At 44.1% G+C, this 15,045-nt stretch overlaps 1 protein-coding gene across 8 annotated transcripts in view; it reads right to left on the minus strand.

The window, feature by feature from the left end:
• Positions 1-82: 82 nt before the first annotated feature.
• Positions 83-15,045, minus strand: part of LOC109907491 (MTSS I-BAR domain containing 1) — a 45,719-nt gene continuing 30,756 nt past the window's right edge. Inside the window, exons 4-16 of one of the 8 annotated variants that reach the window (XM_031793582.1) lie at positions 14,949-15,033; positions 14,579-14,670; positions 13,764-13,838; positions 13,216-13,227; positions 8,807-8,964; positions 7,921-8,028; positions 7,597-7,694; positions 6,876-7,086; positions 5,654-5,782; positions 5,035-5,286; positions 4,508-4,663; positions 3,128-3,284; positions 83-2,843 (exon numbers count right to left, since the gene is read on the minus strand). In XM_031793582.1, the coding sequence (XP_031649442.1) occupies positions 2,206-2,843; positions 3,128-3,284; positions 4,508-4,663; positions 5,035-5,286; positions 5,654-5,782; positions 6,876-7,086; positions 7,597-7,694; positions 7,921-8,028; positions 8,807-8,964; positions 13,216-13,227; positions 13,764-13,838; positions 14,579-14,670; positions 14,949-15,033 (2,171 nt within the window). In that variant the 3' untranslated portion in view covers positions 83-2,205. The remainder of the gene's footprint in view (positions 2,844-3,127; positions 3,285-4,507; positions 4,664-5,034; positions 5,287-5,653; positions 5,783-6,875; positions 7,087-7,596; positions 7,695-7,920; positions 8,029-8,806; positions 8,965-13,215; positions 13,228-13,763; positions 13,839-14,578; positions 14,671-14,948; positions 15,034-15,045) is intronic. The other 7 variants (XM_031793583.1, XM_031793584.1, XM_031793586.1 and 4 more) reach the window with 7 other exon arrangements.

Below are 15,045 nucleotides of genomic sequence, written 5' to 3' on the forward strand. Positions count from 1 at the left end.
TGAGCAAGTGAAATCATACTACAACAAAGATGAGACTTTTGATGTGAAATGTAGAAAGCAGAAAATCAAAGAAACACTTCTAGAACTTTTTTCAACAGACGCACATTCTGCTACATCTTTATTTTTAGCTGAAACAACTGTTACATAGAAAATAGGAGACAGAATTCCGGAACTGAACAATAATTATCTTCGACAACGTCAGTGGTACAGAAAGAGGTCAACTCTGTCCAAAACATGTCTCTAGGTCATCAGCAACTGACTCACAAGGCTAAAGTACTAGTGTGTGTCAATCTAGACCACAATCTGTGTCCCAATGCTCCTTAATTTCCTTCCCTCGTGTCCGTGAACTTCAAGATGAACACATTAGATTAACATTATGTTTACATCATATTACTTTTACCTGTCACATATAAGTAGGCTAAGTCCTCTTGAATCTGACCATGAAGAAAAGGAAATGAAGGAAACTATTGCAGACTATTGGGACAAAACCTCGTATTTGCAAGGTGTGAGTTTAACTTTGATTACTTCTAACCATTTAGCATACATTAGATTTAGCAACGTATCTTTACACCAACGGCTGTACTTTCGAAAAAAATACTACAGTATATTACAGCTAACTTTTACATGGACAATATCAGACCATTTGTATAGAATAATTGAGTTGTGAGCCATACAGGATTTTCAGCTTCATATGCATGTCGTTGCATCGGCCACACTTTAGTTTCCCCTGCCTTACCTGTCTTGAATGGAAAAAGTATCAGGCTGCAGTCACTATGCAGAAAGTCAAACTGCTCTCAAATGGGGGAAATGTATTGGGATAAATAGGTTCAGTATAAAAATGAGCTTTTAACACCTTTTGAGTAAAAAATAACAAAAAACATGCATTACTCGATCTCATTTAACGGGCTGTGTGTTTGACAGTGAAGCTGGTCTACAACACCACAAACTAAGGTATGGCGTTCATGAAAAATTATAGTGGAAGATATGACAATGTTTAGAATATCTACACATATTAGGCCATGTCATTTTGTGAAATACTTTAGGTAGTCGCAATAGTGAATTCTGTCTTCAGTTCACGGTGCTTAACACAAGCTAACAAACTCCACTATGTTACCTTTCACTTTTTAATATTTTTTCTTTACATATTCTACCACTATTAGTTTGTTTTCGCGTTTCGAATGACTTCTAGTTACCAGTGATCACCACTAGCTTTCACAGAGTCTACTAGTATTTTCACAGCAGGACAAGCACTTGTTACGTTTTCCAGTTATATTTGCGTATGAATCCTCTGTATGCCCTTTAGCACAGCATCACTTGCATTGAAATAAATTATCAGTCTCAAGCGTAATGGAAACTCTCGGGCTCTAATTCTAGAGAAAAACAGGAAAGTAAATAAGCCTATCCTATAGCCACCAATCAATGAGTGCTTCCACTGACACCAGAGTTGCATTCAAGGTAGAAACCCTTTGCAACATATTTTACTATTGACAAATGATGTGACACCCGTTGACAACCACTCCTTCGATTGTTAAGAATTGTTCGTGTGGCAAGTCTTTGCGTCCTTATTTGCTGACCAAGAAGCTTCCTATTGACAGTGGGTTGGATTTATTCTCGCTCTGAATCTTTTGGCGGTCTAGTTTATTAGGGTTGCAATTATTTGCGGTAGAACAAGCAATTTGATTTATTTTTCAATGGCAAACTAAAAAAATAGATAAAACACTGGCTATTACAGGAAAGTAAAATGTTGCTCTCCATTGTGGTTATTTCCCTATGTACCCCTCTTCTCCACACAGTCTTACCTTCTATATCTTTCTCCCTCCAATCTTTTTTTTGTTTTGTTGCTGTGGATTCACAGAGAAGATGAATCATATTCAGTAAAATAAAGTCATTTAAGTTAATTCATCTCTAAGTCTTTTGGCACCTTTCATGACAATGGACGGGTAAAACGTGAAAGTACGAAGAGGAGCATTGAACACGAAACATACAAACGCATCAAAATATAAATATGTACATACAAATAAAAGATTATATATTTTCCGTCATTTGAAAATAGTCAAAGCAGTTGTCGCTCCGTTTCCCTCCCCAACTTTCCCGTGTCTAGACTCCCACCCTTTTCTTAAACCTATGGGTGAAGACACAGATACTGTATGTGATTCAATCTGCTACATTGAGGGGCAGTGGACCTTGCACACTAAGCGAAGCATCTCACACTATTCGCGGCGCCGACCGGTCGTTGGATGCCGTCTTCTTCAGCTTGACCCCTCGCCGTATGGCCAAGAGCACGTCTTCCCCCTCGCCGCACCCGGGCTCCTCCTCCTGAACCTCTGGCAGGGCCTCGCGGTCCCACTCCGACAGCCTACTACCAGACTGAGGTGGGGAAGTGGGAGGATCGGAGGGGGCCTGAGTGTCCCAAGTTGCCTTGGGAGACACCAACAACCCGTTGTCACCCGCTGAAGAGAGTGGGCTCCGGGGGCTCAGTGGTCCCCCTCCCTCACTCTCTCCTCTGAAGAACACCCCGGGATGCTCGGGCACAGTGGGCGTCTTGACGGGGATCATGGGGGGCTTGACAGGGATGGGGCCCAGACCCAAGCTTCCGGAGGGCCGGCGCAGGTTGGGCTTGGAGGAGGGCGTGCGGCGGATGGTGGCCACCCCGGGGGTGACAATGCTAGCGGGGGAGGGGGACGTGGTGGGGATGCCCGCTGTGGAGGCCGGCCGCTTGGCATGGAACATGCGGCGGTAGGACTGGCTGATGTCACTGTTGCGGGGGATGGTGGAGGACTTGTCGAAGTCGGGCTGGTCTGTCTCCTGGTCACCACCCACGGAGAAGTAGTCGTAGTCGGACACTGGCGGGAGAGATAATATGTGGATGAGGATCATTGTCACCTACACACACAGTACACTTCAAATACACATTTTTCATCCGTATGGATATTAATAAGAAAATGCCATTAGACAGAGGTTCAGATCCTTATTCAAAACACGACTAACACCTACTATTGTTCACTATAATTCAAAGTGAGTGGATCCCTATCAAATATCCATACATTAACCTTCTACGGTACATATTAAGGACTGACGGCGATTACCCCTAACATGCAGTGGGAGACACACATACACACTACAGTACCTTGTGAGGGGATGGTGTCCTCAGAGCAGCAGGGCGTGGTGTTCTGGGTGCTGTAGCCACTGGAGCACTGCAGGGAGTCCCTGCTGGAGCGCTGGATATCCAGCTGCAACCCGCGGGCCAGAGCCAGGGCCAGCTCCTCATGGGCCTCCGCCTCCTCCTGCCGACACACATATATTAAGACGTATAGCTTATACAGACCTATGCAATACGGGCAATATTCAGACTTGGGATAAGTTGACTTTAAGGACAATTCCTGCCACTTTTCAATCTCATTTTCATTATCTCCAGCACCATACCAGTGTCTACAGATCTGAAAACGGCATGGTCTATGAGCTATGATCTGTGGTTAAGATGATAAGAAGAAAGGCCCTAAAAAAAATATGCTTATCTGTGACATCACAGAGTAGGATTACACGTTTTTAACGAGGGAGGATATTTTCTGGCTCCCCACACGTCACCGTAAATCTCATAGTGTTTGAAAATCGCCGTTAATAAAATGTTGTAAAATTTTGGTGATGTCATCGGATATATTTTATTCTACAACATGTAGAAATGTGCCGTTTTCACATACAGTATGTAGACAATGGTATTGTGATGGAGAATATGAGATAGAAAAGTGGGTGAGTTTCCCTTTAATATGGACTTAAGTAAAAACATAAAAATAAATGTTGACCTAAGTCCACATTTTATTAAGTCCATGTTATCTCAAGCATACAGCAAAATACATATTAAAACACATATTTCACACCAAACAGACAACTGCATTAAACAGCCGCACAACAGACCTGGGTTAAATACTATGTCAAATACTTTTAAAAACTTGAGCTGTGCTTGATTTAGTTTCCCTTATAGTATACAGTAAACATTTGACAGGTCTTTCGTACAATAAAAATACACACATGGCATTCACATGGTCATAAAACACATTCATATACTGTACACCTCTACATTAAGGATATAGGTATTAGCATCCACGTGTTTCTGTAATTATGGGTGTAGCTGATTCATGATTTCGCCCACTGAGAAACGCTGCCTGCCTGCCTGTCTGCCTGCCTCGTCCCGACACCTACACGTTTATTACTAGGGGACAGCTGGAGATCGAATTTGAATATTGAAACAATGTTAAACACAAATGTCAGAGAGACAGATAGCAAGGTTTATACAAATCTCTGCTTTGAAAACTAAATGTTAGTCTAAAAGAAATGTGAGAATGTCTAGATGCTTTTTATAGTGGAGATCAAATGTTTAAATTGATTGGCTGAGCTGATGGAACAGAGTAAATAGGCATTTTAACTTCATAGATTTAGCCGGTGGTAACTTGTGGAATAGATACCGGCTGGAATGCGGTTTTAACCAATCAGCATTCAGGATTAGACCCACCCGCTGTATAACTGCATTGGTGCCCTTGGCTCTCTGGGGCTCATCCCCTGGTGTGGTGGCCTGGGGGCTGCTGGGATCTGGAGTCTCCCTCTTCTCCTTGGTCCTCCTCAAGGTGTTCACCATGGGCTGGTCGTAGGGCCCTGGCTTGGCCCAGTCCTACAAAACACAGAGAGACAAAGCTCTTGAGCAATGCCCACCAAAAATAGCTCAGCTCTGTTGTGTAGCTCTGATAGCTCTGTGTTCATTATGCAAGAAACGGAAGAAAAAGGACTGAAACTGATTGGGTTTTTATAGCATTCATGCCTTTATGAATGACATTTATACTGTATGACTTCACATATAAAGACTTGCATAATGTAACCGGAGAGTGTTTGCAATCTCCCTGTGATTGTGAGAAGTGACTGTGAGACGTGATTGTGAGACGTGATTGTATCAGTGTCTGATCATCCACAGAGGAGACTGGAAGAGAAGGATGAGAATAAGGAAGGAGGAAGAGGAGGAGGCGGTCGATGACAGAACGGACGCACCTTCCAGGTGAGGACCTTGGAGGAGGGGATCATGCCCGGTCCCAGGGCGCAATAGGGGGGGCTGTCCACCAGGTGGGCGGAACCTGGTCTCGACCATGCCCACTCGGGGGAGGTGGGAGAGTAGGAGGGCGAGGCGAGGGGGGTGGAGGGGGAGGATGGAGGGAGGTCGGGGTAGACCTCCTGCATGCCCCCGCCAGACAGATAGGGGGCTGCGGAGGGCCCCTGATGATGATGATCATACCCGTTTGACAGCTGAATGTGAGTGGAGGACAAAGTGACACAACAATGAGAAATCATACGTCAAAATGGCAGCTGCTGGTGATGAAAAAGGAAGGTCAAAATGATGCACACGACTGACACCAGATGGAATCTAATAACATAAAATCCTGGTAGCAGACACCTGTGTCATGTTCAGTAGGTATATTTAGAAACAAAAGAGAAACGGAGAAGGTAGGCTACTACTTGTCCAATAAGAATGCTCCTGTATTTGAGGCCCACTGAACATGACGCTGTTGTCTATGTGACAGGAATGAGGGAGGTTTGATCAACCAGCAAAAGTGCACCTAAGAACACTGCTCGTGTTTTGTACGTGTCTATGAGTGTCTAAACGTGTGTTCACCTGTTCCACCCTAGTGCTGGAGCAGGTCTCCTTAGAGGAGGCAGGTGAGGAAGAGGAGGACGAGGAGGAGCTGCCCTCACTGACAGGGTGGCAAGTCTCAGAGATGGCCGAGGATGAAGAGGTAGAGGTCTGCAGCAAAGCCGTGCAGCAGGACAGAAAGGCGCACACACACACACACACAAATATACATGAAAAGATTCTCACACACACACACACTCACACACACACAGATTCACATAAAGAAGCAGTTCAAAACAAAGCAGCCACAAAGAGACACGTAAGAAAGACAAGACGCACAGACAGAAGTACAGAGAAAAAGAACAGGAGAAAAACATTCTGGGTTCGCAACATCGATAAGAAGAAAAACATATGAAACATATCCTACAAAAGCTATAAGCACTACGGCGAAGCATGAAAGTTATGCAAATCAGCATGACTTGTCACACACTAAACAGCTGACAGTATGCAGACGCAGAGATTGCAATGGACCGTATTACTAATAGTAGAGTCATACAGCAGGTGCTGAGTCTAAAGGTGGGTGGGTGGGTGGGGGGGGGGGCTTATGTACACACCTCAAAAAACAGAGGAGCTGCTCAGCCACTAAAATCCTTCCACATAGCACAGCCATTTCAGTGGTAATTGAGCAGCCACAACAAAGGCATATACTTCCAGCCACCACTGAGACCCCACAAGCCTTATCTTGTATCTAAGCAACACTGTAGTTGTCATACAGGTATACAATACGTAATCTACATGATCTACGTGCAGTGACTAAACACACACTTTGTGTGTGTGTGTGTGGGTGTATATGCGTGGGTGCGCAATCAATCAGACCCAGGTGTGTGTTGGGTCTGTGAGCAGGGTTCCTGGCTGGTTGGGCTGCTGCTCACCCCTGTGGCCCTACTGGTCTAATGTAATGTGGGTTTGAATGTGAGGGTGACTCATCGAGATCTATCTGCACCGTTTCTCACAGTGACGCCAACCTCTGCTGTCTCTAATGAGCCCCGTTACCTAGCAACCTGGGAGGATTGTTTCTCACCAGCAACAGAGCCCAGGTGGGGAGAGTGAAGTGTCGGGTGGAATACAATGTCACCGTTACTGTATGTGTGCATATGTTTTAGTTCATAGAGTATGTTGCTGCTTCTTAGCGGTTTAGGGTTTGAGGGGTGTTGATAAAGTAGTCGTAACACCACAAGTTCCTGTTCTCGTCTCTCCGTAGTACCTGTGGGTGGGTGTCAGGGGGCATGGGCGAGGGCGACTTGGACTGGTAGGCATCCTGGGAGATGAAGCCGGAGTCGTGGGAAGAGACACTAGAAAGGCGGGCGGGGCCTTGCTGAGGGAGGGCGGAGCTCCGGTAGCGGTAGTGGGAGGTGGGGGAGTGGCAGTGAGAGCCGCTGGAGCGAGAGTCGCTGCTGTTGACGCTGTTCAGACTACTGCGAGAGACAATGAGAGAACACAGTCTTTTGGTTACTATGGATATTGGTAACTGGTTCTCAACTGAAATGCCTGGTTAAACTAAGTAAATAGATACATAAATATTGATTCAAAACAATATTTACATGTTAAGGTTTGTAAAAGACTGTTACTAGGTCATTGCAAACAGCTACAGTTTGAACAAGTTACAGCGCCAGCCACAAGCAGAGGTTGCTAATAAGCTCGCCTAGAACACAAATATGATGGCTTCTTTGGCCCTAACGCCTCACACTTCACATAAATTATTGAGACAGTTAACTCATTCATTATGGAGGCGTTCTGCGGCCTCACATTTGTAAACATTGAGATTATGGCAAAAATGTCAAAGCTACAGTACCACCTCCAATCCACAAGATGGAGTAGGAGGACTGAATGCTAGGCTGATTCATCACTCCCAGTCTGTTCTCAACCAGCGGAGAGGTTTGGGTGTAGTGGTGTAGTAGTGGTGATTTGTGGGCATGCTCACTAACCTGCACATGCTGGACTTCCTGGATGCTGTGGTGCTGGGGGAGGAAGGAGGGGTCTGGTAGGACCAGCTGCTCTCAGATCCCTTCAGGTCCAGAATGACCTTGGAGGAAGAACATCAGAACAAGGGAATTTATAAACAAAGAATCTTGTAAAAAAAAGCTATTGGCAGCCCTATTTCTAGAGGGAAATGGATTTCTTTACCATTGTACCTCCATTCGTGTGAATCAGTAACACAGAGACACTAACCGTTATCCAGGACATGAGTGTAACATGTAAAAAGAGGACTATTTAAGCCCCGGCCTAAGAGTGCGGGCCAAATCACTGACCTGCTCGCTGGCGGGGGGCAGCTTGTGGGGGTCCATGGTCAGAGCCTTCAGGTCGTCAGTGAGGGTCTGCAGGTGAGTGATCTCCCCCAACATGGACATCTCCTCTTCCTGATGAACAAGAATGGCGGGTTGGTGTAAGGCAGGGATGTCCAACCCTGTTCCCGGAGAGCTGTCCAACCCTGTTCCTGTATGTTTTCGCTCCAGCCCCAGTTGTAACTAACCTGGTTCAGTTTATCAACCAGCTAATTATTAGAATCAGGTGTGCTAGATTAGGGTTGGAGTGAAAACCTACAGGACGGTAGCTCTCCAGGAACAGGGTTGGAGAGCCCTGGTGTAAGGGATTGTGCTAGCTTATGAATGTGGTATCCATTTCAAATGAGATCTTGTTCTCCATTAACTCAATACTTCTACTTTTAGACTGTGAATTGAAGCAGGTCATCCCTCTCTACTGGGATTTTCCAAATCTCTTTGGAGAGCAAGATACACTGGCAATAGAAACACTTAGAATAGATTACATTAATCACGTTCACAGGTGCATAGCAGAAGCAAAAACTAAAGTAAACTGACCAGCATGGACTACCGCAGGTTGTGTCTACTTCCAGAATAAACATTTACTAACAAATGCAACATTTGAGTCACGTACACCTTCACCAAAATAAAATTGCCAAATAGTTCACTTTAAAAGGATGAGATGGTTGTTTGGACGCGCAAAGTGCACTGTATATTAACGTTCATAGCAAAAAACGCTGCTGGTTGGTACTCACTTTATTGAACAACATGATTGGGGGTCCGACTTCATTTCTACATGCTTTCTTCAGCCCAACCCCCCCCCCCCCTAACAAAATGATGTGTGTTTGACTACACAGACTGTTGGTGGGGGACTCACCACGACGGGCCTCAGCATGGAGACTAAGGTGCAGAAGCGGCTCCGCTCCTCAACCAGGGCCTTCCTGACCGCCTGCTTCTCTGTCTCCTCCAGAAGCAGGTACTTATCACTGATGTCCTGCATGGCATTGTCCAGCTGGGGCTGGATGTCCCCCCGGCCTGCGTCACACACACACACACACACAACAACCATCTTTTGTTAGTTTTATCCTAACTTAGGGTTTAGGAGGGAGAAGGTCTTTCTGAGTACACAGCAACATAATCGATGTTCGGTCTCAAACCAGACAAAGGGACTGTGGCCGTGTGAGGTGAAAACAGCACAAAAAGACACCAATGTCTCTTAAAGGTATGTTTTAATTGAATTGTTGTGGTTTCCAGTCGTCATCGTCATCACCATTAGATATATGGTTATATAGATATAACCATCAATCCCGTGCACTACTTCACGCTTAATCATTTGATCACTAATGGTCTGTGTGATCATAGACAATTTATATCTATTAGTACAATCCTCACAGTGCTATCTCAAGCACCAATCAAATCATGTTGTGGAACCGATTGGTGTTTACATCGGGGTCACACCCTCACAATATTAGACAAACTTAGGATTCAGGAACACACTGAAGTACCATCGCCTTAGGAGATGGGAGTGCATTTATGTAATCGCTCTTCACAAAATGGAGCATTGTTCTGATTTGGACATTTTACCCTCTCAAATTCAACCACTTAATCATATCAAATCAGTGTCTTTGGTTTTACTAACATTCAAAAATCTAGCCGTGTTTTAATATAAAAAGTGTGACTTTTTTATTTAAACGTCCAAAGCAGCCATTTTTGTCTCAATATCAAATTATTTCTGGGTAACAATTAAGTAACTTACTGTGATTGTTTTCAACTAAAATGGTCAAAAACTAACAAAAATAGCTTCTTAGCAAAGATCAATTTCTCAAGCAAGAATTTTGCTAGGACTGTCTGGGAGTGGTCTGGGTGGGGAAAACTGAAAACTAGCTGTTAGTGGCACAGAGGTTTGGAACCAGAGTGGGAAATCAACTTTTTTGTCCACCAGCTACCGTGGCAGGTAATTTTTTTTAATCTACCAGCCATTCAGATATTTTACCAATTCAAATTTAAATAAATTCATTAGGCCCTAATCTATGGATTTCACATGACTGGGAATACAGATCTGCATCTGTTGGTCACACACAAAAAAAAAAAAGTCAGTATCTGGTGTGACCACCATTTGCCTCATGCAGCGTGACACATCTCCTTCGCATAGAGTTGATCAGGCTGTTGATTGTGGCCTATGGAAGGTTGTCCCACACCTCTTCAATGACTGTTCGATGTTGCTGAATATTGTCGGGAACTGCAATACGTTGTTGTACAACATCAATCCAGAGCATCCCAAACATGCTCAATTGGTGACATCTGATGAGTATGCAGGCCATGGAAGAACCTTGACATTTTCAGTTTACAGGAATTGTGTACAGATTCTTGCGTTATGGGGCCATGCATTATCATGCTGAAACATGATCTGATGGTGGTGGATGAATGGCACGACAAAGGGCCTCAGGATGTCGTCACGGTATCTCTGTGCAATCAAATTGCTCATAATTGTTCATAATCTGTATAAACCAATTTGTGTGTAACATTTGAGAGAAATAAGCTTTTGTGCATATGGAACATTTATGGGATCATTAATTTCAGGTCATCAAACATGGGACCAACACCTATATTTTTGTTCAGTATAGATACAATAGTAAAAACAGATAGACAGCTCTAAAACCGAACATCAAGAATCAACAGAGTACCAACCCTGCCACAAAAGGCTGATTGATATGGCTTATTCATTGTTATTTTTATTATTGTTCAGGGCTCTACGGTCTACGGCTATGCGGACATTTTTTTTTTTACAAGGACTACGTCAGTAACTAGAAATGTAAAAGAACACAAATAAATCTAGGAGAACCATTTACATATGAGTGTTTTAATTATAAGAAATTACTAAACGTTTTTAGGACTGATCCATGCTCAATCAAGCACAATCATTAGGTGAGACAAAAATGTCTAGGGACAAGCCTTTACCGTGACAACTTTGGCACTTGCATGTCTGTGATGAAAAAATATCTGACTGTGACACCTTCAAAGCATCAGACAGTTGCAGCAACTAACCTAGCCTGTGAACAAAACAATGTAACTGGCCAAGAAACACGAGGGCAAAGTCACACTTTAGTCACCATTTTTTGTCAATTCGACCAACTTCTACATGTGGCCTTTAAAAAAATATATATCCCGAATCCTTTTTGTGTGACCACCCGCCAACATGGCTGGTGAAATAGACATTCTTACTCACCAATGAAAAAAATCTACCCGCATTTGGCAGGTGAACTCTTTCTTATTGGTCTATTAACTAATTGACCACCTGGTGATGACACCAGGCAGGCCAAAACTCCATCCCACAAAACAGGCTGACATTTTAGGTTGGCCTTTTCAAACAGCTCTTACACTGAAAGGGCATTAAGAACACAATCTAAGTAGATTAAGTATCAAGACATTGTGTGCTAAAATGATAAAACTCTAGTCTGAACTTGTAGAGAAAGGTTCAATAATCTCCTCTGTAGGCTTTAATGACGTAAACATGCAATTAAAGTTTTACATTTCTTAGAAGAGCCAGTACTAGTTATGTGGTTAAGGCTTGATAGATGGAGGCCCTTCTTATTTTCCAGGGAAAGCACTGCAGAGGAATTCCTTCACAGGACACAGAATGCAACGTTTGGTTTCCCACAGTATTTACTGTGTGCTGAAGGATCACATTCGGGCATGTTGCTGCTCTCTATTTCACTCATAGAAATGCACTGGGGGGAGTTTCCCTGTGCTATATAACAGGCTAGGCAGACTATTGAACCAGAGAGCTCTGACCACATCTGAGGTTCCTCAGGGGTCAGTTATCGGTCCTGTTTGTTTTGTCTTACATGTGAGATTGAAGCTGGAAATCAAACTCTTTTGACGGTCAGGATAATATGGCCTTGTTTATAATCACAATAGGCCTTTTATGCTACTAAAACAGACAAACAGACTGGTTCAAAAGGCAAATGTCTAGTTTTTAGTTGTAATTGCAAGTTATTTGTGTTTGGTGAATGTATGCAAATGGGTATCATTCAAAATGTTGAATCAGTCCTCTCACATTGAATATTACAACATTCCAAACCTCTACAAACAAGAATGATATACGCCTAAACTCTACAAATGATGTAAACACGTATATCACAATACAAGATACAAACTAAGCTGTACTTGGTTTCATAACAGGCAGAATACGGTCAGGGTGAGACAGTGCAGGAGTCAGGTCAAAACATAACTCTAAACAACAAGCGATTTTCTTGACAAGCTTCTCACAAATCTATATAATGTCATAGCTGTCAAAGAAGAGGCCCTGATTGTTGGCTGTGACTGGGTTTCAGAGGAGATCTACATGTAACTGCCAAAATAAAGCAAACACTTGCGTAAATGAGGGATACAACGTATATTGAAAGCAGGTGCTTCCACACGGGTGTGGTTGCTGAGTTGTACAAAATGTATAAAAATGCCCAGTTGCCAAAATGTTTGGCTACCATGGCTAGAAGAGATCTCAGTGACTTTTAAGGAGGGGTCTCAAAGGAGCATTGTGTGTGTGTGTGTGTGTGTGTGTGTGTGTGTGTGTGTGTGTGTGTGTGTGTGTGTGTGTGTGTGTGTGTGTGTGTGTGTGTGTGTGTGTGAACAAAAACGAACACTTACAGGAGATTCTGGAGCAGCGCCTGAGACAGTTTTTCCACCACCATCTACAAAAAAACTAATGATGGAATTTTTTGTGGAAGAATGGTGTCGCATCCTCCAATAGAGTTCCAGACATTTGTAGAATCTATGCCAAGGCACATTGAAGCTGTTCGGGCAGCTTGTGGTGGCCCAACACCCTATTAAGACACTTTATGTTGGGGTTTCCTTTATTTTGGCATTTACCTGTATATTGGAGCCAGACAAATAATGAACTCCACAATTATTTACTGACTTTGCCGCAGTCCCGATCTCCCCTGATGATACAAAATTAAGCCACAGCCAAAAGCCCAAGGGAGTCAGTGAGGTATATTTGGAAGCAGACCAAACTCATGACACAGTGAGGGTAGTGGGTGGGGGAGGGGACCTCAGGGGAGACCGGAAGAGTAAGAGAAGCAGGGAGATGAACTATTTTGGGCATTCAGGAGATTTTTAACCCTTGAGTGAGGAATGTGGCCGCACAATATGAAACAGACCAGTAGACAATGTGACAGGGTACATGGGGTGGGGGGACAGGGACGAGACCACACACAGGTGGGAAAGGTCAACGGAGGTCAACAGAGAACCGTGACACAAAGGGAGCTAGAGGGGGCAGCGACTTACCGAACACGTCAGCTGGAAAGAACAGGGGCGTGATCAGATGCAACATGGCAGTTGTTGGAGCAGAGAGGAGAAATCTCAGTCAGTTTAGACCCAGGAGAAGGGGACCGGTTCTTCAATGGCTACAGGTTGCAGAATTGTCACAGATCCTTATCATCTTGCCCAGTACATTAGACTTTGGCCCAAAATCGTAAAGATATAAGGTCTGTAATAAAATCCAAAGGATTTGCCAAGATGCAGCAAGGATTAGTGATTTGGGTACTATTCTATCCTATCCTGTTATTTGCACAATATCGTCCCTCCTAAATCCAGACACCTAACTTCCCAAAATTATGTGGCTCAGCTGCCTCTCATCCCATTACTATTCTGACCCTTTGGCAAGTCACCTGGGACAGTATGAGATGTGTCTTGGTAGAATTCAGTATCAACACTTTAGTTTCCTTCCGCCACCCCCCAAAATCAGATTTAGCTTCAAAAGTCAAAGTCGTAAGTTCTAGTTCCAGTCGTAAGCAGTCCAAACCCGACACCAGGCATCCTCAGAGTCACCCTACCTTTCTTAGCCTTCTTCTGCAGCTTGAGAGTGTCGGATGATTTCTTTTTGATCTCCTGACGGGCTTTCTTGTACTCTGCGGAAGGAAGGGAAACACAGTGGACACAACGTGTCGCACGTTGCCATTGTCAGTGCTTTGAAGTGCGGCAGCACACCCAAAAACGTGGGCGACTCTTAAAAAGGAATAATATCTGATTGATCTTTGTTCTGAGCGACACGCTTTTCATCCTACTGTAACTTCGTTATGATAAGCAGTGGCTGGAATCAAACCCTGCAACGAGGGAGCACCCTGTTTCTCTAAGGGGGAGAACTGAACTCCTAGATTGGGGATTATTGAGCGGAGATGGGGATTGGGTTCGAGGTGGTTAGCTGAAGCACATCATTTTTTTTATTTTACTAGGTAAGTCAGTTAAGAACAAATTCTTATTTTCAATGACGGCCTAGGAACAGTGGGTTTACTGCCTGTTCAGGGGCAGAACGACAGATTTGTACCTTGTCAGCTCGGGGATTCGAACTTGCAACCTTTCGGTTAGTCCAACACTCTAACCACTAGGCTACCCTGCCGCCCCATTTTAGTGTTAACTAAGCAAAGTAATGCCTTTAAACACAAAGAGGCTAGTGATAAACGACTAGCATCTTTGTGATTTTATTGCTTGGGGAAACGGTGTGTTCTGACCTACATGGATTATAAAGGGAGATATCTAGCTAACCATTATACTGTAGCACTGCAGGCAATAATGGGGGGAGAGGTTTGAGAAAGTGTGTGTTGTAGTGGTAGGAGGTAGTACACTGTGTGTGTGTGTGTGTAGCCCCTACCTTTGGCGTGGTCCTTGTCCAGCGTGTTGGCCACTCTCTTCCACTCCTCCATCTGGTCTTGCAGAGGGTTAATCAGGCAGTCGATGAAAACCCTTGGGTGGGGATTTACAACTCAAGTCAAACAGAGCAGAGAATAACGATCTGTAGCAGCAAAAAATTGCTACAAGGCTACCTTTTGGGGGGGCATTCCTCTAGGTGTGTGGTGTGTAGACATTGTACGCAATTTCATCTCCATCATCTCTGCCTATTTCACCCTCTACACAATACGAGCTAAATGGGGCCCGTTCAGACAGAAGGATGGAAAAGAGAGAGAGAGAGAGAGAGAGAGAGAGAAAAAGGGCTGAATGAAGAGGAGGAGATGGGGGCTCACATGGAGAACTGCCTGAGCTTGGCCTCGATGCTCCGGTGCCTCATACACATCCTGGTGAGGGCTGAACCGATGTCTCTGGTGCCACCTGAAATCAGAC

Source organism: Oncorhynchus kisutch, linkage group LG17 (genome assembly GCF_002021735.2).
Source record: "Oncorhynchus kisutch isolate 150728-3 linkage group LG17, Okis_V2, whole genome shotgun sequence".
In the NCBI taxonomy this organism is placed as follows: domain Eukaryota; kingdom Metazoa; phylum Chordata; class Actinopteri; order Salmoniformes; family Salmonidae; genus Oncorhynchus; species Oncorhynchus kisutch.